This window comes from Gallus gallus, chromosome 17, assembly GCF_016699485.2.
Source record: "Gallus gallus isolate bGalGal1 chromosome 17, bGalGal1.mat.broiler.GRCg7b, whole genome shotgun sequence".
NCBI classification, from domain to species: Eukaryota; Metazoa; Chordata; class Aves; order Galliformes; family Phasianidae; genus Gallus; species Gallus gallus.
Genome location: NC_052548.1, coordinates 9,004,815 through 9,031,948, shown reverse-complemented (window position 1 = coordinate 9,031,948; position 27,134 = coordinate 9,004,815). Strand labels below are relative to the sequence as shown.

The window sequence follows — 27,134 nt, the reverse complement described above, 5'->3', positions numbered from 1 at the left end:
TTCACGTGTCAGTGCTGCTTCTGAACAGACTTGTGCTATTAATTGTGATACAAAGGTTTACACTTAATACCAAACGCATAATCTTCAGTGCACGTAGTCTTGAGGTACAAGTCTGATAAACCGTATTCATATTTTGTACCTGTTCAGTAAATGTCATTAACTATTAAAATGGGATTAGAACTAAAAGTTTGCATGAGAGGGAGGTTCTTTAGGCTACCACTGTTACCCGGTTTGGCATCTAGTCCTTAAATACTGGGAGATAAGAATGAAAACAAAAGCCCAGGTCAGTGAGTAAAGTGCCCTTGTTCTGCTACTGGCCAGCATGAGATTTGTTATTTTTTTTAATCACCTTTCTGGTAAGGTCAGTTCTGTATTTACAGCTATTATTACCTCTGCATTATAAAATCAATACACCAATCTACAGATGTTGGCCAGTATTTTAGGTAACATAAGCAAAGCTAAGCTTCCATAGGGGTGTAAACATGGTTAACAAGGAAGTACTAATTAGCATCACTATGTGCACACACTTGCAGTAGGAAACAAAACTACTGCACAGCTTGCCATTAATCCTTAGGGAAGGTGAGTGTATCTGTACCTGCTGCTGCTATGTACTGGTCACCCCTGTGAATTCTTGTTGAAAACAGCAACGCTTCCTCCTCTGATCCTGAGTTAAAAACCACTATTTACTATTGCTTGACTTTCTGAAAGAGAAGAATACAGTGAATTTACCAGAGTATTAAATGTTAGAAGTTCTAGGGAGAGGGAAACAAAACAACCCAAACCACCACAAAATCCTTTTTGTAAACATTTTACGCGCTCACAAAAAACAGCACAAAGGAGGTTTTGTTTTCTAAAGGTGTGTATTTGTTTCAAGTAAGTTCAAATGTGGGATCTACAGATTCTGTTTAATGTTTTCATCTTAGTAACAAAGCTTACCCATTCTTCTCCTATTCCAAACAAGCTTTACCATATTAAATATAATCAAAGCAAGGAATAGAGCAGTATGACTGGTCGTGATTGGTTTTGGTACTTATTGCACAGCTAATTGGCTATTAACATCATTGCCATGCTAGCATCCATCCAGCAGGAGGAAGCAGCTCTTGAAGGCACTGAAGGAACTAAACTTGCTCTATTAAAAAGAGGAAAAACCTGTTACTTAGACATCCACATCTGCCATTGCTCTCTGCAGAGGATCAACAGACCAGTAGTCATCATCCCAGCCCAGGAACCAGCCAGAGAAGGTTGGAGGCTCAAGCCCCTGCTTAACCAGTGTGACTGGAGTTCTCTTATCACGGCTGGCTGGATCAGTTTCAATGTATCGTTTAGCTGTAAAGACACAAGTAGAAGAAAATCTCATAAAGTACATATCTTAGGGAGCAGTAAATGGACAATGGAGATACAGTTTCAGATTTTTCATTAAAACAAATAAGGTTTTAATTAGTTATTAGTTAACAAATTAGGCATTTTTAGGTAGAAAACATAGATTAGGGTCATAAAATGCTCCAATATAACAGCAGTCTGTACTCACCCACACAGGGATACTTTTCCACTGCTAGGGTCTAAGCACAGTGTGTCTAAATACCATACCTTTTTATGCTGATCTTTGGAATACTCTTCTCTCAATCTATGTGATCATTTTGGTCACAACATTGAATGTTATGATTAAGATATATTCCTCAGATATTGTCTGACTTAAAATCAGATGGTGGGAAAATAAAAAACATTTATCTCAGAAGAAAAAATGTCATGATATTACCTGATTTCAAAGCCTCAGTCTTTTCTTCCTCCTGGGCATCTTTTCCAATCCATACAAACACCTATAGATTAAAAAAAATAAATCACATGAATTGTTTCTGCAACAGCCAATGTGCCTATAGAAGAGAAGACAAGGGCTCAGTGAACTGAGTATAACACTGAACAGAAACATACTCCTCCTGGTGTGCCTGGATCACTGACCCACCTGAATAAAGCTACTGGTAGATGACAGGAAGCTTTTTAGCTGCAGTTTATCTGCTGTAAATTCTAGTTACATGAACAAGTTGTACACTAGCATAACACCAGAAAAACAAACAAACAAACAAACAAACAAAAAAAAAACACCAAAAACTGATGTTTGAACATCCTTACATAAAACAGACACAAAATTCATCTCTAAGTTCACTTTTGGCTGAGTCATACACAGCAACTAACATGTTCTGGGTGTAAGTTCTCTTCAGTGTCACAGGTGAGGTGATTTGTTCTCAGGCTTCAGGGACTCTACAATGTAATAATTCTGCTAGTGATTTTAGTTTGGATCCCTAAATCTAGAGCCACTTTGTGTGAACATGACATACCTGGTCCCATGTGTCAAGGATCATAACATCATCTGTTGCAAGGTCATCCTGAGTCAGATCTCCAGGGACTTCTTCAATCTGAAAAACATAAGATCAAAAGATGAGTACATTCTGCAAGTGTCACTTTACCTTTGCAAGAGAAATGCAGTTCACCAGGGCTCTAGTTTCACCTCTTGTCAGCCTTTCATTCATGCACAAGACTTCTAATGCTGCCTCTTGCTGCTTGAAAGACTCATGAGCTAAAATCTTAGGAATTGGAATGCTGGTTGTTAACCAGGGGAGAACCAGTCTAATGGTTCAGAAAGTTGCTATAGAGGTAGCTGCTGTCTCTGCAGAAAAAATAAATGGTGCTAATACTTCCCTTTCAGGAGGAAACATTACAGAGGAAAATCAGGTGTAACAGCTCATTAGTTGACTCAGGGCATACTCAGACTAAGTTTCTCTCTGCTTTGTCAGATGAATGTTGAATTAACCGACTATCTTCCCAGATACTCACAGTGAAGCGTCCACTCTTGTTGGAGCACGCAAAAAGACGAGGGGGGTGAGCATCCATCTTCTTGTCCTTCAGCCGAGGAGAGGTACGGTAGGGAGCTTTTCCACCCAAAGCCACCCAAAAGTTATCTGGAAAAGGAAAAGATGCACCATTGCCTCAACTATTGCTGGAAAACACAGTAGCAGTATGGCTTGGGTAGGGCTTTAAGCATTGTTCTTTCTAAGTCAGAAAGTCCCTGAGGCCTACAAACATGGGTGTGCTGTTAAACATTAAGAAAACACTAAAGTGGAGAAGCCACCCTGTGTCATGTTCACATTTTCTTGTTCTGAGAGACAAAAGGAAAATATCCAGGAAATAATTATTGAGGAAGTGCAGCTACACAGAAATGACCTCAGACTTCATGTGTGTCCCTCACCTGGCTCTCTACCCTCGGAAACCTGTACTGGGCGAGCTCCCAGAACCTTCAGCAGCTCTTGTGCTCCTGACAGCTCGGCACTGTTGGAGCCTCGGCCAACCCAGAGGTAAGCAGCAGAGGGAGTTTTCAGGACAAAAGCATCATTGGAGTTCAGCTGACTGGCAGCAGGATCCAGCTGAAAAAAAAGAAAGTTGCACATGTGAGGTGTAATCATCCTCTATGTAGAGCCCATAATTTCAAAATAAAAAATATTATCTATCCTTAAACTTCAAACAAGATTTTCCATGCAAGCGCGTAGGGTTACAATACACGTTGTATCTGGGTAATGACTTAGGCTTAATCATATGAGAAGAGTAAATGAATGTGTGCTTCTTTATACAATCTACAGATATACACGACTTTCTGCTCAGATGCTTGGGGCTGTCATTTTGCCAGTCTTTATGGTTCTGTCAGAAGATATAAGAACTTGCTGGGGCTATCATAGACTATCATAGAGTGCCACCCCTGCTGCTGAGGCTGATGCATCATTAGCATAATGTTTATTTGTATGCATGCATTTTCTTTCAAATAAGTAGGTCTCTCAGCCAGTACACTGGCACAGGCTCTATTTTTGTGTAGTCTTTAGCACTTGCAGTCTTCCACTGGCAGCAGGGTGGTCACACAAGCTTAGAACAAGTCACAATATCCAGCACCAAACAGTATTTGTAAATCATTGTTTTTATGCAGGGTGTAACATCTACTGTGGACTTAAGAGAGAACAGCTTCAACCTGTTTGAGGTGATATTTATAAACTAACAAGAACTTAATGATTATCACCACTTATTCACCAGAAAAGCAACATCTTTTAACAGTTTCTAAAGGTTTAAACGTTTGTTACAGTTGACATCAGAAAGCTCAATCTGGCCTTCATTCCACTCAAAGAGATTGCGTCCCCATTGCAGCTTATGTATACAACACAGAAGCTGGCTCTCTTTCCACATACCTCTACAGCTCTGGTGGCTCCCGAGGTGCTGGACCGGACCTGGAACAGCCGTGTTTGTGCTGGTGTGGTCTGGCCTCCTTCCCGAGATGTTCCACCCTTGTAAACAATCAAGGGTTTTCCACCAAACATGCTCATCAGATGAGGTGGCTCTTTTCCTTGCACTACTCGTTTCTAGAGAAAAAGATAACCTGCTGTGAGTTTTAAGGCACTGATGAAGAGAAGCATGAGGTATGCTGGAAGTGGATTTGGCTGCTATATTTCTGGCTGGACTCTTCTTACAGAACTTATGGAGTTTGCAGTCTTCACTGAACCAGCAGCCTTTGCAAAAAAATGTAATTAAATATACCCAGGGTGTTTTCTGCTTCTCCTAGCAAATTCTGTTGGCTGCCAACATGTTCAATTAATTCGTATGAATTGCAGATTGTTATTTCTGAGAATTATTAACACTAGAAAGCAGACAGCTCACTGCCACTTGCAAGGTATGAGAAAACCAATTATATCCTACTTATTCTCAGTCAGTTTTCATGGTGTTTTTTTTTTTTTTAATTTGTTTTTGTTTGTTTTTTTCTCACCTGCACAGGGCTGCCTCCCAGCTCCTCATCCAGCTGTACTGTGAGGAATGCCGAAGTCGCAATTTCATCTTGAGTGGAATGAGCACCCTGCCTGAAAGACAAGGCAGAAGTTGAGGTTCTTTTCCCCAACACATGTACCTTACAGAGATCAAGACGTAAGAAAAACTTCTATGCTACCAAACCTCAGTAGCACTTCATTCAGCACGAAGTTCGCTGTCTCAGGCCGTAAGACTGACTGATTACAGAGGGAGATACAGATGTTTTCTAGATAATAAGCAGAGATTTTTTAGTATCTCCATGCCTATCTCCAAAAATCCTTCCGACAGCCAGCTTAAAAATATGCCTGTTCACACTGCTAGCATGAACTATACGTGCAGTACTTATACAGACTGCACTCCTTTTGAAGTTAGTTTCACAGCTTGCCTGTGCCCTCTCTGCTTGCTGAGAAGCAAGAACATCACCACTCTGAGACTGTTAAAAAAATTCCCCTTTAGAGGCATGGCCTGGGAACTATAACAGTCCCAATCCAATCCACCAGTCAGGGTATCAAAGTAAGAAAAATTAGTTACAGTAGTCTCAGATGTAGAAACTGCAAGAAGTCCAGAGCTTGCTCCAAAGGATTAACTAATACAAAAAAAGAAACAAGCAAACAAACAAGATGCCATCATAGTAACCCCTTCCATTCAAACTTCCAAAGTTTCCAGACCTCTGGTAATGTTTTGAAAGGGAATACTATCCTAAGTGAAATCTTATTCCCTGAGGATCCACCATAAATGGGAACCAGCAGTGACCCATTCTCAAAGAAGTAGACTTCACAGCTCCAGAAAGGCCCAGTCTTTCTCACCAAGTGTAAATGATCTGCCCCTGCTTTCCAGCATGCCGGTAGTCATACAAGATGATATAACTATCCCCTCCATAGAATTGGCCATATGTTGCAGGATCCACTGGCACTTTCTCTGAGCCTTCTATTCTCCAAATCTAGAAAAGAGCACAAAGGGAGAGGACGAGAAATTTTCTTAGTGAAATAAGAAAAAGCAGATGTTCCTTAGCAGAGCCTGTGTTCTGTTTTCTTCATTCAGTCTCCCAAAACTAGCAGTCCTGCAGCCCCACCTGCTGGGGAAAGCTACTAAAAATCTGTCATTCTCATCCACCACAGATTTCCACAGCCTGCAGCCAGGCCTGGAAGCAAGGAACACTTAGTTTATACTATTGTGAACTCCCAAATCTTGATCAGGCCTTCCGAATGGTGTTAAACACAGGAGAAATGTCAGTTAGACTACCAGCACTGATGCCCATTTTGTACATGACATGATCATTTCGATTTCTCTCAGTTACGATGAACAGAGATTTTAGTTTACTGGGGATTTTGGAAAAGTACAAGGTTGGCTGGGACTCACGGCTCAGCTATTTCAAGCCCATCTTGACCACTGCTTCTATGCACAAACACATACATCCAGATGTGCCACATAGGTGTTCTGAGACAATCACTCATCACATACATGACGACAAGAACTAGAACAATAGGGATGAGGTGAAATGAGAAAAAAAGTCTAGGTCAATGGTGTTGGGTGAAGCATTGACCCTAGGGCAATCTTGGAGCAAAAACGACAGCTCATCTATACCACATGGCTGTAGGGCTCTCAGGACCTTCCTAGTATCTTAGTCATTAAAGATACCCCCAGCATTTATGAAAGTGCAGTGTTGATGAGTCTCAAGCTCCATCTGTTCTTGCAGCAAGGCATGAAGTACTAAAGACAATTCTGGAAACTCTTCAAAAGGATTCTGACATGACCTACCTGTTTCTTGCCAGAGCCATCATCCTCCATGCCATGCTGGGCAGCCATGGCCCTGGAGGTGTGTAGAGTGGCAGCATCAAAAGGTACTTTCTCGATTTTGGCAACATGACCAGAAATGTAAGCCTCTCCCAGTCCTTCTGTCTGGTCCTTGTCCCTCCAGTTCTTGAAGAATTGTTTAAACAAAGGTGTTTCACCACTCTCAGGGAGAACTTGGACCTGAAACAAAAGAGCCAGCCCATCAGAGCCTGATCCCACATCTGGCACAGCTCCAGCTCTGGCTACTGCTTACTACTTGCTTCATAGGAGCCCTGGTTTCAGGCTGGCAGAATTGCCTTGTATAACTCTCCTGAGACTACAGCAGTGAAGGGTTTGGTATCACAAAACAATACTAAGAGCCACGTCAGGTCTCACCTGAGATAAAGCGATCAATCAAACCTACAGTTATTAGATACCAAACAGACCTTTACCAAGACTAAAGAAACATCACAAATCATCTGCTCCCTCCTGCTTGCAACCACTAGTTTGAAAGAATTGTCCCCAGCTTCTTCCAAGCTACTGTTAATCAATATTTAAGCCTTTCTGTAGCTATGCCTCGATGGTCCATACTACCACAACCAACATTATAGGTTTTAGAATATGCTAGGAGATGTATACTCAGTCTAAGTTGGGTTTTGAGGGGGGCTGAAGGAATGTTTAACTTTTAGAATCATCACTATAAGAAAGGCAAGTTTATCCACATCTTCTCTTTTCCACCTTCTTGAGAGGTCACAGAAAAGGTAAAAGATAAAAATAGAAATGTATCTGAGAGGAATAAACCCTACATGCTAGCTGAAAAGCAGTAAGTGCCACTCTAAGGACAGTGTCAGCCTTGGAGATAGACTGCAGAATCTCTCTTCTGAAGAGCACATCCACCAAAACAGGAGCTACTTGAAAGACTGATACTGACACTCCACAGGAGCTGTGCTTTGGAGTCAGTGGCCTATGTGGTAGAAAACTATACACAGTGGCATTTGGATGGGCTGCATATCCTTACCTGGGTATGTTTCGGATAACCCATCTTCTCAATGAAATCAGTAGCTGTTTTCAGGGCTGCCTTTCTCTCATCAGAATTGGCACTCCTGCCTTTAATGAAAAGAGACAGGAAAGATATCAACTTTTAACAAGTTTTATCTACCCAGAGAAAAAAACTGTCCATAGCACTTCAACTTTTTGCAACAGCTGAAGTGCACAGAATTCCAGCTAGAAGATGGTGCCAAGTACTAAATGAAATTTTTATTTCTTCTGTGCTTTTCTATGATGATTGAGAGAACAATTTCCTTTCTGCTTATAATGTTAATTTATTTTTTTCTTTCTGGTTCCCAGAAACCTTCATTTAACCAAAACCCCAGTGTCTCAGCACCTGCCATTTCAGATGAGAGTGTTTTCCTGAGATTGCTAATGCTATCTGATAGCATTATCTAATGCCCTGAAAAGCACCACCACCATCAAGTGAACACTCTCCTACCTGGCTCAAAAAAAACAGGCATCAGGATGAAAATCCTATGCATACATAACCAGCTTCACCTGCATCTCTATGGTACCTTTCCAAACAAAGATCTTTCCATCTGTGCCATGGTCCAGAATGAAGCAGTCTTCCGTGTTCAGTGCTGCCTGGGAGAAGGGGTTTTCATCTGCCACAAGGGAAACTGCCATGTTCCCAGCCCCATTTGAGACCTGTGATAACACAGTGCAGAGATTAGATAAGGCATTGTCTGTTCCTCTCCAGCTTCATGGCAGTAGTCCAAAACTCATGGAGTGGAAGGGAAATCAACCTGAATGCACTGGCTGCTTCAGGCACTATTATTATTCAAACAGGGAACCTCTGACATAGCAACACAGTATGACCTATTACATAGGTATGACAGAACCTAGCACTTACTCTGAAGATTTCAGATATGTCTAGCAAAGCAGAAATCACTAGAAACAAAGACTAATCCAAACTGCTAAATGTACTGGATGCAAAAGTAGCAATTAAAGTTCTTCTAAAGAAAAATAACTGCATCTCAGAACTGAATAGGACTGTCTTGGTAACTGAGTAGGCCTCCTTGTGTCAAGAGGGTTCAAAGGTCTGAGTTCTTATACCTACTAATAACTAAAATCTACATTACAAACCATTTTGGCAGACATTCACCAAGTCTTCTGCACTCATACTAGCTGATGGCAAATGTTACCTTCCAAATCATTACTTCATCATGCTCACTGCATACTGAAAGAGGTAAAGCCAGTTTCTAGCCCATTCTTCTAATCTTTTTAACAGTGTTCCCCCCACTCATTTCACACTCTGCCTTTCTCTCATAAATTCCTGAAAAGTTCCAGCTGAATCCCCACTGCTGACTCTAGCCTCTGAGAAAAGCAGTAAAGAGCACGTGGGTATGCAGTGTAAGCAAGCAAGGTTCATACACTTAAATTTAAAAAGGCTCCTAAAAGACTCTGAGTCAGATCAGATCTGCCCTTCTACGCTATTCCAGCTCCATCTAATTGTGGAAAGACTACTTCACTCTGTACAATTGTCAGGGTCCATCTGTTTCTTGTTACCTTATAGAGCTTAGCCAGCTTTCTATTGGCTGTATCAGTTTTAGTATCATCAGAAGCTCCTTGTGGCAAGCTGGGCTTTGGTCCTAGGACCTGAGAGAGAGACGAAAGAAAATGTTACTAGCCAATCGAAAAGAATCTGTTTCCAGATGCTCCAACCACAAGGAACAAGGAGAAGAAACTTCTAGATCAACAACAGCAAAAATACACTGATGTCCCAGCAATGACGAAGACCAAGTCTGCATAGAAGTGAGTGTTTCTAACACTAGCACTTCCTGTGTAAACACAAACATTACTGAGCCTTCCTATCCACTGCATCTGTTCTTTCACATACTGCCCTTCCCCGTCCAGCACAGAGAAATGGATGAAGTGAACAACCTGAAGCATTTCCTCCCGCTCTGCTCCTTCCTCTGAAACAAAGACTTTGGCACGACCGTTCCTCTCATTGTCCCGAATCCCCTTGGCTAGGACAGTGGCCTTCAGACGCTCCTGGCGGTTGCTGTTGGAGCCACACCACTGATAGATGTTCTGTGGAGAAAGAAAAATTATGCAGCGGCCACTTGTCAGACCCTACCATGACCTTTTCTGGAGGAGGCAGCAGCATGTCCAGGACTGAAAGATGTCAGAGAACCGGCTACATGATGTTTCAGAATGCTGAACACTCTAGATAACTAAACACAGCATGAAGAAAAATTAAAATTGAATTAATCAGAATTTTCTGCCTCTGAAAGTCTGATAACTCATCTTTTATGTGGTACTTACACTGCCAAGGTCAAGGATGAAACAATCCCCCGTGTTGAAGCTCTCCCAGCTCACAGGGACCTCTGTTGCTCTGACTGTTCTCCTGCCCTTGACCTGGAGAAGCCTCTGCACAGTTACTTCATTGGGAACCACATGCCTGAAGCCAGAAGCCACGCCACCAGCCTGACAAAAATTAAAAAGGAAGAAAAAAATACATTGATTTGCTATACATGAGAAGTTTTTATTTCTCACAGGACAGAGGGCCATCAGAAACTTGCAGAGAGAGCTAATATGTGCAGGCTGGACTTTTGTATGTCAATCTATCCTGTGATGCATCCCAGCTATCCATTCCTTTGTTGTCTATATATATATTCCTTTGTTGTCAGTGATAGAAACATGAGATCAGTTGAGGTTCTCAGAGGATTTTGACTGGTGGAGCGAAGGGTGTATTTCCAGGTACATTGCACATCGTGCCTACCAGAAACTATCCCAGCCCCAGGATTCCCTACCCCTACACAATATTGTCCAAAAAAGCACTATCAAATTTGAATGAATAGAAAATAACAACAAATGAGCAGGAAATAAGCAAAGCGGAAAGACTAAGAAAGTTGAACATGAGGAAATACAAGTACTTGGCAAGCATTTGATCTGATATCCCTTTCCTTTTACCATTGCATTCCTGATAAGGATAACAATTCTAGACCATGTGTTCTTCCTATTAAAAGGAAGTACAATTCCCACTGCTATTCATCTACTTTCCCCAAATATTATGGATGGTAAGGAGGTGGACTGAGCACAGAAAAAGAGACAGGCAAGGCCAATCTTAGTTAAGTAACTGGGAGAAGCTAAGTCCACTGAGTAGGCGTTTCCCATTCACTTGGATTGCTCTTAAACTCATTCCAGACATCTTGGAACTGTTTTTTTTCCCTCCGCCTCCTGAAGAAAAACAAAACCCCAATCCCTAAAATTTCCTGGGGCTTTCCTTGTGCATTATTAATTGAGCCAAAGCTCTCCCATTGGGATCTGCTGTTCTCCACCCTGTCAGTTCCACCTCATTGAAAACATCTGGTTGAGAATACTTTTTAAACAACTGGCAAAAGGGCAATTCTTACTTCTCTGAGAAGTGGGCAGGATGCCATTTCTTGCAGATTTGATTCAGACTGGCAGGATAAGACCCAGCTATAACCTACCTTGTACTTGATGCCAGACTTGAAATACCCCAGGAACGTTGAGGATTCATGGCCTTGCACTTCACGGTGCTGGACAGCTTTCCCTTGCAGGTAGTCATCCATCTGAACAGTGAATATGGCAGCTGCCCCACGCTCATCTTGAGAGCTTTCATCTCCTAAGAAATGAAAAGGCAAAAACATGGAGAGAATGCAAAGTTTCTGCCTCACCATTCAACTGCATAAGCACAAGGGAGAAAGGAGATTCCTGGAAAGTTCAGCTTTCACACAGGTCTGCAGAGTAGCAGTTTGTAATCTTTTCTAATAATGACCCTAAACAGCATAAAAAAAAGTCATTTCCCTGTAAGGGTTACAATGCTACCATGACTGCTGCAGCCCCACTGCTTCACAGCTGTAGCTTTGCTAAGTATCATACATTTTCCCTTTGCTATTTCACCCTGTTCTGGAAGGAAGCTTCTCATGGACCAAATTCGCAAGCAGATGAATCTGCAGGAAGACATCATCAGCTCATTAAAGCTGTGGAGACTAGCAGGGCACCAGTTTCTCAGCAGTTCGCCTCTCAGAATCTTTTCAGTGTAGAAAAGCTATCGACAGATGACAAATAGGGCAAACCACCATGCAAGTATCCTACATAGCTTTAACTATGATAGTGCCAGTGAGTCTTGGTTTTACGGAATGTGGAGAAAGCCTTGCCATGTCACTCAGTGACATTTATTGCAGAAGGCCACTTTGAAGGTCTGAACTTCATGGAGAAAAGGAACAATCAGTGAGGAAGATAACAACAGACTCCTATCCCTTGAAATACAAAAGATTTCAGCAGACTCTTTCATTTGAGGTCTTGTCTTTTCTGTGGGCCTGACAACTGACTCTGGAGAACTAGGAATTATGTCACCTTCATCAGAAAAAGCCATTATTTCAACAACACAATTCTACTTCCAGGTACAGAGGCGGCTGTACTCTCTATTGCAGAAACTATTTCAAATATTTAAGGCGAGTAGCAATATGCGCACCCAAAACTGCATTCTCAGGATGCCCAAAGTTCTGTCCCTTGTTTCTTTGGGGAACGTTTACTGGAGAATGCCGGAGTAGGGAGAGGAACACAATTCACTTCAGCAGGGGCACTCCCACCAGACTTACCTAACCAGAAGTGCAAGTCGTACTGGAGGTTCCCACTCCGCTGCCTGATGGTGTTCAGCACCAGATAGGAATCCCCTGTGAAGAAGTCTCCGTACAGATTTTTTGGCACTGGTACCAAATCAAATTTCTCGATCCTCCAAATCTGGAGGCCAGGCTCCTTCCCAGCCTTCGAAAACTCAGCGTGCTCCACCATGCTGACAGGCTACGGGCAGGACAGAGGATGTTATTCAACACACACAGTACAAGGAAACTCTTGTTGAAATGATATTGCTTCTGATCTTTTAACTATTGTCCCAGGCAACAAGTGGAGAGTTTCCTTTCTTTTCTCCTGCATTGAATTTTGTGAATAAATAAATAAAATCTTTTTTTGTTGTTGTTTTGATTGTTACCTTTAAATTCCAAACAACTCTATTTTCTGCCTTCTCCCTGGCACATTCTTTTGCAGGCTCTCTTTTATCTAATGTTGTTTTGGGCTTGTTTGTTTTTTTTTCCTAATTTCCTGATTTTACTTTATATATTTTCCAAACTAATTTATAGCTTATCAATATGGCCCATAAGTGGAATACAAGTTTCCTTGCTAATTATTGCAGGAAATGGACATATCACTTTTAACTATATGTTGTACAGCTTGCACAATTATTAATCATTATTTACATTGTGCGTAATATTATCCAGATATTATTATTGTGTAATCTGATCCTGCTCTCACTGATATTGTGAATATCAAAGAGATCATTTAAAAGTTCCTTATATTCTTATATTCTCCTACTGATAATCAGTAGACACATTACTACAATATCTCTGTGCCACTGTCCTATTTTAGGCATTAAAGTACTATACATAAAGTCCTGTCCTAGGGACGTTGTGATTCTGCTTTAATACATGCACTGTCACACAAATGCAATCTATTTACAGCATACAATCCATTATTTCACAAAAACATTATGAACACTTTCATTTAGCTACATATGAAAATAATTCACTTTGGTAAAACTGAAAGTAAGCAGAACATTTTTGCAGTATTGGCAAAGGAAGTCTGTCTGTATATTACAGCATGCCTGTAAGTGATATCAGACAAAGGGAAGAAAAAATTAAAATGTTACATTAGAAGCATCCAGTAATTCGATAAAGAAAAGGGCTCACAGTAGCTGATGGACAGGAGAACCATCTGCTCAGCTTCCAAGGCAGAAACAAAGAATGTTACAAACTAGAGAGCAAAACAGCAGGTTAGCTACCAAAGTGATTCCTAAGCAGACATCAAACAGATAAAGATGGAAAGCAGTGAGTTTTGACTGTTCTGATTCCAGTCAGCCGGACTTCATTTCTCCCCAGATCCCACTATAAAAGTGCACAAACTCCTTACAAAGTTAGAGAACAGTGTGACTCTTAGAAGTAATTGAAGAGTAGAAGTTTGTCAATGTTTCATTGTGGTGCTGGTCACTTACCACAGCTGAAAGCACCACAGCTGCTGTAACAACATAGCCAAGCCCTGCAACAGACACGGAGCTCACACAGTTCAGCTTCAGAGCCATTGTGCAAAAAATGGTAAGAAAAATATAACCAAAGCCCTGCTTTCCCATTTCTAACAGCAAATGGGCTTCTCCCTCCTCCTGCAGTAGCTGCAGGGAGTCCCAGCTCCCTCCTTCTCCTCCTGCCGATATCGAAGAGTGCTGCAGAAGCCAATCTTTTATCAGAGACAAACACGCCCACCCCCTCATCAATGCAGGGGTGGAACTTGTTTGTGCACACACTCCTCAGGGAACCTCAGACTTCAACCACTTACAGATACTTAATCCCAGTCGGCAATAGCTCAAGACAATATGCTATCCATTACAACCAACAGAGCAAATGTGTTCAAGCAAGCCAAATATCCAGTCATAAGGCCAAGGGGATAGGAAGAAATTAAAAGACATCAGCAACAAAGGCAATATTTTGTCTGCTGAAGACTGCAACTAAATGGAAAGTTGATGAGATGCAGAGGAACGAACAGCAAGCCTGCTCCAGATGGCAAGGGCTGCAGAGAAAGAGGTTTTGAAGAAGTGAGAACAGAGAAGCACTAATGGTACACATGTGAACAACCTGAGGATGGAGGGAATACACCTTCATCTCTCTGAAATTGTCAAAGGAGCAGAAAGCAAAATTCATCATGTGCCTTGCACCTGAATGCCATGTTGCACAAACCTCTATCAGAGTAACACAAGCCAGAGGAGTTTGAGATGGACCAGTGCATTTCAGCTCTAGTGTTAGCAAAAGGGCATTAATGGTCTGGTAGGCAAAAGAGCAATGCTAACTCAGTAATCCCACAACCAAATATCACTGAGGGTGTAGTAAGACCCCTGTGACAGAAACATAGCATAGCCATCAGTCCCATTCAGGTCAATGGAATTCACCAGGCACGGCTGGGAGCAGCATGCTGATGGACTGCCATCACAAACAGAGGCAGCCAACAGCTCGTCCTTCTGAGCACCAGCCCATCGCACTTCCCAGGTGTCCGCAGCACACAGGCTGCACAGGAAGGCTCACACTCCACTTCCAGCTCTGGCAGCACAGGTGCAGAGCAGCCCCACACTCCTCCAGCTGGTGCAGCTGCTCCTGGAGGTCGAACAGCCATGTCCAACGTCCGGCACCTCCCACATGCTGCCGAGGACTGCACAGACTGCTCTAGACACGCTGCAGTGTGTGCCTATGTACATCCTGGGAGGTCAAACAAGAACACTGTGAGGAACATAGCCAATGCCTATGTGTGGTTATACTGCTGGTGATTTTAATGCACCCTGAGAATTACTGACAGTGTGATGTTCGTGCTTTCTCAAGTTCTCAGCAGGTGCTTCAATAGGAGGCCAAACGCTCCACCTGGCTGCATCCACAAGACTCCCATACAGAAAGATCAGACCCCACTGTGCATGTGCCTTCTCATGTCTCCATGAAAACACTTTCTCTCTCTTTCTAGAACACTGTTTCTCTCTTGCTCAAGCTAATGCATCTTGTTTCGAAATTTCAAGTTGGCAAACCCTGTTTTAGTTCATGTACTTCTGAAAATTCAGTGCAAATTCTCAAGCTGAAATAGACAATGAAAACAACATCTTAGTACTGCTGACATTTCTGATTTCTGTGAAGGAACTTCAGAGTGTCAAAGGTCTGAATCTGGTGACAAAATTTTGGAAGCCTAACTGTGCAGTGGGACAGCTCTGGTGCTCCGAGGACGCCAGCTGTGAATGGCTTCTGCAGCTGCAGCACACCCAAACCAAGACGACTGGATTGCACAACATTAGAAAGAGATGAGTCCCTTCCAAATGGAAAAATACTTTGGACTTTTTATTAATAAAAGTCTGTACAGTGAGACACTGCCAAACTTAACAGACGGAAGGCAAAGAGACCTAGGATAATCTTCACTGTTAGCATCCCATTTCAGGGTAAGCTCAAATCCCCTAAGACTTTTTTTTTCCAGCACTGGGGGGCAGAAGGGAGGAGGTGAGAAGTGGGAAGGAAACAAACACCTAGATTTGGTCCTCTAATTAGCATGGTATTTTATAAGTTCTGTCCTGAGTTCAAGCTTGTGTTGTCAATTAGCTGCAGAAGGAAAGAGTTATGGTCAATAAATTGTGTGTTATAATGATCTCTGGTAAGGATTCATCTGAAGCATGTCAAAAGGGAGTAAGTGTAACACGCCAGCAGCTGGTATGGCTTATTACTGCTGTGCAAATGTTGCATTGTTGAGTCAAGCCACAGAAAACTGTGCTCTGGATGTGTTATTGCCAGTAAATGCCAGATAAGGTTGCCAGGACCATACTGAAAAGGGTGTCTTGCTGGAGACATGGGAAAGAAAGCAAACTTCGAGCTGATGTTAATAAAACTGTCCAGCTTAGTCATAGAAATGGTGCTGCACAGGGTCAGCTTCTTATGCAAAGAGAAGTTACTTAAGGAAAACAAGAAAAGGGCTTGAAATATGGGATTTCAGAGCAGATGGATCATCTAAATAACACTTGGCTGCATAGCGATAAAAACAAGAACTTAAGAAAAGTCCAATATTCTGAGCAAACAGTGGAAGACAATGACTTGTTATGGTGTCCAGACATGCAATTAACACAACCATGCCAGGTCTGTCTGAGAATGCCTTATCACAGAGATAATTACACAGAAATAATCACAGGCATAGCGCCCTGATTGACCACACACAGCACATGGACTTGGTGCATCGTGGAAGCTGAATCCGTGCAAAAGTCTGTGTGTATCTCATAGACCAATGGCAGAATTTGGAGGCTGCTTCTTCAGTACATTTATAAATGATTTTTCCCAAGGCTGGGAACTACTTTTTTCAATAGAAAGGCCTGAAATACCAGGGAGACCCTCTTGTTTCTCTGCCCAGCAAACGTCCTGGTGTGCATCTTCTCCATTATAGCACTGTCAGAGGCCCTGACAGCTGTGCTTCCACCACCTCCAGTCTGGGACTCAGTATTCTTCTTTGCTTACTTCTATCCTAGCATTCATAAGAAACAGTTCTCTTTTTCTCCCTCCCCAGATACTCCTATTTATGTTCCTCACGCTCATCCCTGTGACTGTGCCTCCCACTCCTCTGTCCCAGAGAGGCCCCGTGCCCCTGTAAGTTGTGCTATCAGCAATTTCACCACTTGTTTTCACTCTCTGAGTTTGCTCCTGACAAGGAGCCCTGTTCTGCTGTGCTCAGACCCGGCCCAGCACTGCACAGAAAGGAACATCCTGTTCCACTGTGAGGCATACCTGTGAAGATAGAGTCTAGAATCTCTTATTCCTTCTGTCTCTTCACGTGGCAATGCCAATTAGTGGGAATAATTAATGACTAGTTCCTCCACATCAAATCTGCTGTCACATCTTCACACCTACAGTCCTCTCAGGCATATAATATTGCCTAAAATATCTTTCTGGGAGACAGTATCATCCAGTCTCACAGAATCAAAGAGAGGAGACAACACTTTATTCTCTTGGGCTCCAGTCTGATTCCTACTCAACCTCAAACATCCAGAGCAGCTTACCCGAGCTGAAGGAATGCACACACTCAAACAGAACATTCTCTGACTTCTGGTATTGCCAGAGTATTTCAGACCACAAAATGCACCAGGTAATAATGGCAATGCTTTCTAAAGTGAATTTTTAAAGTACAAATTCACTAAAGCAAGATTAAATGCACAGGAATGTGCATAAGTATTTAGTAGGCGGCTCTTCTGTATGACAAAGCAAATATTAGCACACAGGGCTTTCCTCACAAAGCTGTGTACTTCAACATTTCTAAGACAGTGAACAGCATGTATATTTTTAAGCTATTCAGTGAAGCTCCTGGAGGCTTTTTTTCCCAGGATATTCACTGAATATGAGCAACTGCAAAAAAAAAAAATATATATATATATATATATATATATATAGGTGGAAAATTGCTGGTAAAATAGTGGGTGATAAAAGAAGTGCAATGGTTTGTTTAAACAGCTTCAACTGTAAAGAGGTCTACATGTTGCAAAGGAAAGAGATATTCTAAGTATTTACATGAAGCAGAGACTCAGAGGTCCAACTGCTATGTTAATAGCACCCTGGTTTAACAGAAATAGCATTCCTGAGGGTGCTTGTTTTTTATTTTGTCCAATAATACATCACCAGGGAGAACTCAGGCTTACCTTCAGAACAAGCACTCTTCCATAGTTTATTCAGCTAGTAACTTACAAGAGAAAAACAAATCTACCTTTTCTTTGAGAATAACTTCTTGTTTGTTCGAGCTACAGTTAAATTGTGGCCATTCCCATATGTATACCCAGCGATAGGAAAAGGACTTACCCACACAGGGCTGTTCAGGACAGCTCAGCTGAGTGAAATGAGGCTGTGACAGTGGCAGGCCAGATCACCATATGGTTGTTCTCATTTACAGCTCCAGTTCCTAGTTCGTGATAGGTTCAGTTAATTTGTCTAAACGTGTTGTATAAACAAGGGCCACAAAGAAAGGACTGCAGCCAACATAACATTGCACCACATTGCAAACACCTGCTCTATGATTCTGGAGCAATTTCTGCATTTTTAGATGGCAAAGGCACTATTTTTCATTTTGATGGATGATATGGGGCATCAAAATAACTGTCAATACATTCTGAATTTCTAGAGCATGGGGAGAACAGTAAATCTGAGCATCTGTAACCATACAGCATTCATGCTTCAAAAACAGCTCTTGTGCCCCAATCCTCACTGTACCTTGGAGGCAAACAGTTGCATTTCCACCCAGACAATTCTTTCTTTCCCTCTACTTGTTTGTCAACAATTGCCAGAGACTATGGATTGCTCCAAAGAAATAATATGTCTCCTCGGGAAAAGAAGGGCTCCCTTGTCTCATCGCATTCTACACCTCCTATATGAGAGAGGTGAAGTAAATCACCACATTTCTGCTACAACAAAAGAAGAACAGAGAGTCTGTTTTGCATTTTGTAAGGAGCAAAGTACTGCTGGCATGATCAATCCCAACAAAATCAGCAGGTTGTACGTGTGACAGTAACACTGCCAGGGCAAGAGCTGTGTACTCCAGAGCACTGTCTGAGATAATGCCACTGAACAGATCAAATATCAAATTATTATCTCAAGTTTAGCTGTTCCTACACTTTGAAGATAATCTATGCTTTCTGACTACCCACGCAACCATTTCTTTTCTCTCTGATCCTCTGCAAACCCATAAAAACTCTGATGAATTTACAAAGATTGTCAGATTGAATATTACAGAAACATTCAAGTTCTGACAATAAGAAATTCAAGACATGGTGTTGCATTTAACAGAGGAGGGAAGACAGCTCAGTGCAGTATTAACAGCTGATGATGGTACATATTGAAAAAGAGAATACTTTTCTATTCTTTATTGCCTCCTTGACAAAACAGTATGTAATGTGACTAACTTTTCAGTAAGTCACTGAAAAGAAATCTGATGGGACTTCAGCTTTGTTGCCAAGGTGACAGGCATTGAAAAATATTTAAAATGAGAGATGAATTCAGTTTCCAGTCTCCTGACAGCCTTGCATTCATATACAGATAATACTAAGAACAACCCCTTTCCTCCCACCCCCTGAAGGAGCTAGTAAACAAGGCTTCTGTGGGATTAGAAAAATTGGCATGGAACAGCCTCCTCCTACTCTAACCATGGCAGATCCACAAGCTATTTCAGTCCCCTATAGGAGAGGCAGGATGGTCAGTGGTACTCCTTGCAGTTATATCTGAACAGATGCAGTCACTCACAAATCCTAAAAGGTCAAACCAGCATTGTTCCTTTAACAGCTTCCTCTTTCATTTAAAATATGCATCTGATTCCAAGAGGAATTCACATCAACAGTCCAGGACACAAAGTACAGCATTATCCGTGCAATTGGCAAGTAGGTTTTTGCATTTAAAAGTTAAAATTCCTACTAAACCACTTTAGCAAACTAGAACACCCAGATGATTTGCGTATTGTTCACTTTTTCCAGCTGTTTGTTTGCATTATGAGTCATGTCAGCTCTATTCTGGTCTCTCTACCTTTTGAATACGATCCACTCAATGAAAACAGAAGGTTCAGCCTGATGCACAGAGGCTGAAAACTTGGTGCATGCAAAAACACAAAAGCCTGAGTTTCTTCTCAGGTGCATGATAGAAATCAGGAAGAATATTACTTACATGGGAGAAACTCTTGGAGAATATACAGGTCTCCCATCTGATTGAAACACACCCAGAGAAAATCTGCTGATACAATCAACTGTTTAAAAGCCCTACCTTAGCATACACGAGAGCTGAATCATGCACTTACACACACACGCAGCACAGATAAGAAGGGATCTGTGGAAACTACCAGCAGCTCTCCTTAAGTTGCAAGCAAAAGTGAATTGTGAATTGTAGTTGGACACAAATCACTGTTCAGTGTTGAAAACATGTCTTAAAGGAGTGCTTATATAACCCATAAGACATAACCCAGTACATTAAAATATGACTACAACTCCCTGTCAAGTCCCATAGATGGATCTGGTGGTGACAGCCAAAGCGCACTCATGGAGACACTGAGGATGTGCTTGTGGTCAGCTGTGGGGAAATGACACAGATGTTGTCCCTCCAGTCACCACGTCCTGACTGTGCAGAGGGGAAATGAGCTGCAACTTGATGCAAACCGTTCTCCCCCTGTGAGCTAGCCAATGCATTCCTCAGTAGCGCAGAAGTCTGCTCAATTCATTATCATTAACCCAAGGAAGCACAGACTAATACATTTTTACTGGTGAAGATGGGATGGAAACCAGAAGAGACAACCTAAAAGGAGTCCAGAAGGGAAGCATGAAGTGCTCCATGTGAAGCAACAGGCACGGGTGAGTAGGTGAGAGGGCTTACAACAAGACACTCCTATACCTATGACAAGGACAGGAGAAGTCCATGCAAATGCTAAAGCTGAGTATAAAACAGTTGTGAATAAAAGGAAACAGAGGAAATCCTATCTGCCCCACAGACACAGCACAGCCGAGCAGCCCACCTCAGGCCTGACCTCATGGTTCTGCAGCAGAGCCTGGGGCACTGCACAGGAGTGCTGTGCAGACAGGCAGCATCCTGAACTAACAGGAGCTACCTGACCTCACAGACACATTCAAAATCAAAATGCTTCTTCAGATTCAGGGGCATTGATCAGAACATGAGACATGCCTGAACCATACAGATGCTGCAGGTTTGTGGTGCCAGCCCTGGTGGACACAACAGACAGAGCTACAGCTATGGCCAGCAGCCTCCCGCAGCCCTGCACCTGCACAAGCAGCCCAGCACTTCCCCACAGTCCTCCTCCTCCTCGGGGCATCCATGACAGGGCTGCCCCATTTTAGAGGCAGCGGTTTTTCTCCCAAACATCTCCTTCTGACTAAATCAACATAAGAACTATTACAGTTCCCCTTTCAGTTCTCTGAATACGTGCAGATGTGGTCACTCTGGCTAGAAGAGATAACTTCTCACGAAGGCCTTTTTGTTCCAGAGCTGACTGCCACATTCCCTGTGAGCACCAGGCCTGCAGCCACAAGAAGGCAATGCTGCTGACAGCCATGTCAGAAACTCCCTTCTTCCTCACATGAAAGTGTTTATTGGTCTTCCTTTGGTGATTAACAGTGTTTTTTAATTTTCTTTTTAATGAGATTCGGGCTTCCAGGGCTGTGGAACCACAAGGGCTCCCAAGGCAGGCAGCCTGGAAGTAGGGAAAGCCCTGATGGAGACAGCTCTCAGCACAGCAGCCCTGTCCAACCCGAGAGATTCTGGGATGATTCATTTCCTCCAGTGTTTTAAATGCACTGTTTTGAATTGTAGCTTTATTTTTACTGCATGTGGAAACATTCAGTAAATAACATATGTTTAAACTTTGTTTTTGGACAGCATCCCACTGCCTGATTTGTTCCTAGCACAGACAGATGGCTGTTTCTCCCTCTCCCAGTTGTGCTGGGACACCAGCTGAGAGCAGTTCCAGGTTCTTACTGGGAAGTGGATGAGGGGAAAAAGAGAAGAAAGACCAAAACCACAGCCTGTAGTGAGAAAAGAACACTCTGAAATGGGTAAAAATAAGAACAGGAAAAAAAATCAGAGTCCAAACCATCTAATCCTTCTACCCAGTCACCATCATATCCCAAACTTTGATCAAAAAACCCTGGCAGATTGGTTTGAATATCCTGACTGAGGATGCAGTTACTATCTACATCTCAGTTCCCCTCAAAGAGGGGGAAAAAAAAAACAAAAAACAGAAAAACTAAAATAATAATAATAAAACAATTATCCAGAGGGAAGTGTGAAGGGGCAGAACTACACAGAGCACCACAGCAAATTACTGCAGCACCAGTGCCAGGCTCTGCCCAGGGAACAGCCCCGTTGCAGCCTGGCTGTCTCAGTCTGGCATCTTCGTGTCACCTCATGCAGCTCTCCTGAGCCAAGCACTGACAGCACCCCAAGGAAAAGCTGTGTCAGCTCTGTTCAGCTCCACAAGTGTCCAAGCTCTAACCTTGCAAATGCAACATCAGTGGATAATCAGGGATAAACCCTGCCGCTTGTTCAAGCACTTACCGTGACAGCCTCCTACTTCCTTTCCTGACTTTTCTGCTCACGCTTTCCTTCACTGAGCAGTTGTGAAGAACTGGAAGCTGACAGCTATGAACACTGTCTGATCTGAGTCCACCTATGATAGGATATAACAGAGCCATATTACCAAATCAGCTCTCTGCCAGCGCCCCAGATACACATCCGGATCAGCAGACTGCATATGCTGAGTGTTTGCACACTGATGGACTCGTGATACTGCAAGAAAGCATTCACTGCTGTGATTAGGCAGGTACTGGCAGCACAGCTGTACCTGGAGGGCATGGGCATAATGGCACATGTACAAAAAAGCCCATCGCCCAACTGCGCACCAAAGAGGTCATAAAAGAAATGATGAATCCATGCTGGCAATCGGTGCATTTTTGCTATAAAAGCCAGTAGCCCGCGGGATGCAATGTAAATGGGAAATCTGCCAACATCCTGGACTTCTTGGGAAACAACCACACACACACCATGGATTCCAGGCCTGTTGTGTATGCAGTCTGCTCACACATTCTACCACCAGTTCACTTCCTTTTATTCTTACTAAAAGCCAAAATCATGAGAAGACAGAAGACCTTTAGCAACATAAACCTCTTAAGGTGCTATAGTCTGTCTCATGGCTCAGCAGCATCCCAACTACTCCTATCTGGATAAGGGGCAGGAGATAACCAGCTGTGACTTATCCCGTGGTGACAGAGCACTTCCTGGTAGATCCCCACAGTTGTTCCTATGAGACAAATTCTTGATAGACTGAGCTCTGAAGAAAATCCAACTTGGGAATTAATCTTGGGCATGAAAATGACATAGGCAGTAAGAGTAATTAAAAAAAAAAAACACTCTGTTTTTTGTGTTTGCATTGTTTCTACGCATAAGACATTGCTTCTGTGTGGACAGGTACAACCTAATTGCTATGTAGCAGTTTTAAAGGAAATAAAAGTGCTTCTTTGCAGGCACAAAATCGAAATTATTGCTCAGAAAACAAAACTACAAGTGGGATCAAAAAGATGAGAGAAATTCACAAGGGATGGGATGACTATTGACTATTAAACATGATCATCTGAACACAGCCTTCAGTTCTAAAATCCCCGATCGTGGCAGTTCTCTACTGCCAAAAGCCAAAGTGATAGACCTCAGGAAATCTGCCCATACAAATTCTTCTCTCCTTTGCCTAAACATCAGCTGCAAGCTCCTGTCACTGCTGAGACACCGATGAGCCAGTGAGACAGCTCCTCTGCTCCTGCACTGAGGGCTGTATCAGACTGCATTACCTCTTTACATCGCCGTTGTTTCATAGAGCCTCCTGCAGAAATTCTTTGCAGATGAACCAAACATGGCAGGCTCCATAGCTGTGCACTATCCCCACCTAGGGAGACTGTCTGATACTGGCGAAACAGCTCCAGCCCGGCCTGTAGCTGAGAACCCTGGCATCACTTTTCCTTTTAAGGGAACAGAATTAATCATCCAGAGCATTTATTTCAAATTCCTTTAGTCTTCTGAGCATCTGAAGTGATTAAATGATGATTAATTGATGAAACTGAAAAGATGAGAACTTTAACTAACGCTGAGAAGCAGAACAAACTACATGACAGAGGCACACAAAGTGATCAGGCAGAGACGTATTCAGAAATAGATTATTCATACAGCAATTCCGAAGTGCTGTGAAAGTGAACAATAACCAAGAACAGCTGCTTCTTCCTATACAGTAGTTATTCATTGTGAGCAAGCTACTTCACATGTTTAACCATGTTCTGTTTAATTGCAATCAACCTGCAACTTCATCACTTCAGCTCATACTTAACCTAAAAGATAAAAAAGAAGAAGAAAAACCAACCACTAAAATTTTCCTTCTGTTAGGTTTTCAAAGCAAAAGGGAGAAACAGTTGGTTTGTGGATTTCCAGGTTCCTATCCAACATCTTCCTTCGTAAACATGACTAACATGTCAGTAGCAGTACTGAGCCTGGAACTAAACTGGAAAGCTTGTATTCCTAAAGCAAGCCAAAATCAGCTACAAATCCTGAGCACCAAATAAGTCAGAGGGCTATTTTAAGAATAGTTTTGTTCCCACCAGCACACTTTACAACACCCAGCATACAAAAAGTTACTTTATCTGAACCTGGAGAAGCATTGGCTCAGCACAGGTCTTTGAAAACAGCTAATTGCTGCTCTGTGCACCATAAGAAGGCTCTTACCATCTCTTCTTCCCAGAAGCAGCATCCCCCGTCAGTGACACTGCTGGCCACAATGCTAACTCAGGAGATAGCTGAGGCACTCACAAAAATACATAGAGTATCTACAAAAACAGCCCTGTAATGGAACAAGTCATGCAGCCAGCCTCTCAGCTGGAGCTGGCAGCAACTGCCCTGAGTAACATTATCAGAACCATGAAACTGGACTGTGGAATGCTATCTCACATCCCTGCTTTGGTGATGAAAGGAACAAATTCACAAACAGGTTGGATTTGTGCCTGTAAAATCAAAGTTGAGACTAACAGTAGCATTTTTGCTTTGTCACACCTTAGACATTCAAAAGTAGCCAAAGATTGTTTGCAGGTTCAGTTTCCGTGTATTTTCCCTGCAGTACTGGAATTTCATCAAGCTGAAGAAAGCATCCATTCTTCTGAGGGTAGGAGACATTCCTCCACCTACTGCATGCACCCCGCTCTCACTAAAACACATCAGTATCTGGACACTCAGGCAACCACTGGAAAATCCTTCCATGTATTTAAACACAGCATTTAAGAAGTCCACCATCCACATATACCTACAAGGTGTAACTTCAATTCCTACCCTATTGTTGTGTTCAATTTTAGTGAAATCCACGAAGTTCAACTCCATGCTGCTCCAGCAAGAAGGCAGTGCGGTGGGGCCCATTGATGGCACACATAAATGAATGCTGAGGCCCAGGATTGGAGCATCAGTGCAGAGGGCAGCGTTCCCACTATCTGTGCTGGAGGTGAACAGCAGAATGAAGGCACCCCTTGCAGCATGGCACAGCACAGCCAGCCCACAGAGAGGACATCAAGCAGTGCTGGGTTCTGCTTCTCCCTGCTAGCTTATGGGTTAAAGTTGGAGCTCTCTGCACTGTGGAGTGCGGAATAAACTACCTCATGGACAAGATGAGGGAAACCGTTTGCAGTAGCCAAGACCTGATCCTGAGTACTTGGATAACAATTCATTTGCTGGGCAGATGTTACACAGCACATTGCAGGGCAGTTGGGGAAACCTAGAAGATGAGAGGTACCTGAGAACCGTGTTCTGCTCCAGAGCAGAAGCACCCTAAGCTGAGCCATGCCATAAATTCAGCAAAGGAAATGTTTTGTTTTTTCACTGAGAAACTTGCATCATGCAAAGTTGGTAGTGGAAAACTGAAAGAATTGCAGTGATCAGTAAGAAAAAAAGGAGACTTAGAGGAAACTGATGCTAGAGTCATCCTTGTTAGCAAAGTCGGATTTTTTTCACATCCAAAAGCAAATAACATTCAAAGCAGTTTTATTCAATGAGGATCTACTTACTAATGAGGCCTCCTTGAAACAAGTCATCCCCATAACTTTTTTTTTTTAAACACTTTTCCTAGGAGACATTTCAAATTACTTTAAGTATCTACATTTGTGGAATTTCCGTTCAAACACCCTTTCCCCGGGCACAGAAGCACGCAGCCCCGCCGCTCCGGGCGCGGATGCTCAGCAGGCTGTCGGCGTTCCGCCCCGGGCTGCGCTAACGGCGTGCCGGTCTCAGGGCGCGGTGTGACACCGAGTCAGACTCCGGGGAGCAGCGTTACACGGGGACAGCGGCTCAGGGGCAGCCGTGCGAACCTACGCTCGAACGGACACGAAGCGTCGCCGCTCGTCCCACGCCCCTCCCCGCCTCCCCCCGGCAGCCCCGGGCTCGGAGCTGCCGCCGCCCGCCCGGCCCCACCGCCCCCCGGTGCGCCCAGGAGCCGCCCCGCACCCCGGGCCGGAGGATTCCGCGCTGTCCCCGCCGCGCTGCCGGCCCTACCTGCTGCTGGCGCTCAGGGCGGGCGGGACGCAGCTGCGGGGCGCGGGGTCGGGCACAGCGGGCAGCCCCGGGGGCGGTCACAGCGCGCACCCCGCCCCAGCCCGGCCCCGCCCCGGCCAAGGCCCGGTGGCGGCTCTGCCCTTTCCTGCCCTGCGGCGGCGGGACCGGGACCGGGATCGGGATCGGGACCGGGACCAGAATCGGGATCGGGATCGGGATCGGGATCAGCACCAGCCCGAGAGCGGCCGTGATTCCGCCCAGCCCAGCCCCTCGGCCACCATTTTGTTCCTCACCTACCTCACTCATCTCAGCCTCCCGGGGCAGGTCCGGGCCGTGTCCAGGCCGGATGGCAGAGGGAAGGGCCGTTCCTTCGTTCCCTGTCACATGGCGAGCAGCTCCTCGTGCTGCACCACGAGGCGAGGGCAGCGCGGGTCTGGAAGGCGGTCAGCAGCAAAGCCGGGCACAGCCAGGCGCTCCCACATCCCGCACCGTGTCTCCCCGCGGCCGGCTGCCCCGTGCCCCGCTCACACCCACAGTAACAAGGCGCCATTGAGCCTGCAGAACAAGGCGGCCCTTCATCCCGGCCCCGGGACAGGCGGGCCCTGCAGCAAGGCAGAGTTCATTGTGCACCAGCAGCTGCTGGGAGACAATGGAGAGAAGGCAAAGCAAGCACAGCTATGTGAAGGTGCCTGCTGCTAGCTTCTGACATTGCTTTTGGCCCATGGGAAGCTGTGTGTGGCGCTGATCCTGACCTGTGGAAGGTAATGGAGTCACACATCGTTGCTCCACTTGGATGATCTGGTCTGTGGGTACGCTGCTGTACCAACTGGGGAGCCACACAGCTGCCACGTCTTT

At 43.8% G+C, this 27,134-nt stretch overlaps 1 protein-coding gene across 15 annotated transcripts; it reads right to left on the bottom strand.

The window, feature by feature from the left end:
- Window positions 1-841: 841 nt before the first annotated feature.
- On the bottom strand, window positions 842-26,779 carry GSN (gelsolin). Of its 15 annotated transcripts, XM_046901661.1 has the most exons (21): window positions 26,280-26,310; window positions 25,796-25,853; window positions 23,552-23,719; window positions 22,269-22,380; window positions 18,027-18,126; window positions 12,228-12,429; window positions 11,094-11,248; window positions 9,925-10,086; window positions 9,541-9,690; window positions 9,166-9,255; window positions 8,172-8,304; window positions 7,625-7,713; window positions 6,592-6,807; window positions 5,640-5,773; window positions 4,796-4,886; window positions 4,224-4,394; window positions 3,242-3,416; window positions 2,830-2,954; window positions 2,334-2,411; window positions 1,757-1,817; window positions 842-1,326 (listed from the first exon to the last, which is right to left on the bottom strand). In XM_046901661.1, exons 6-21 carry the CDS (start codon window positions 12,418-12,420, stop codon window positions 1,157-1,159), a joined length of 2,193 nt encoding a protein of 730 aa, XP_046757617.1. In that variant the 5' UTR covers window positions 12,421-12,429; window positions 18,027-18,126; window positions 22,269-22,380; window positions 23,552-23,719; window positions 25,796-25,853; window positions 26,280-26,310; the 3' UTR covers window positions 842-1,156. The 15 variants fall into 15 exon arrangements, with proteins under 15 accessions (XP_046757617.1, XP_046757613.1, XP_046757618.1 ...); XM_046901657.1 differs by lacking the exon at window positions 18,027-18,126; XM_046901662.1 differs by lacking the exon at window positions 23,552-23,719.
- Between the last annotated feature and the right edge of the window lie 355 nt (window positions 26,780-27,134).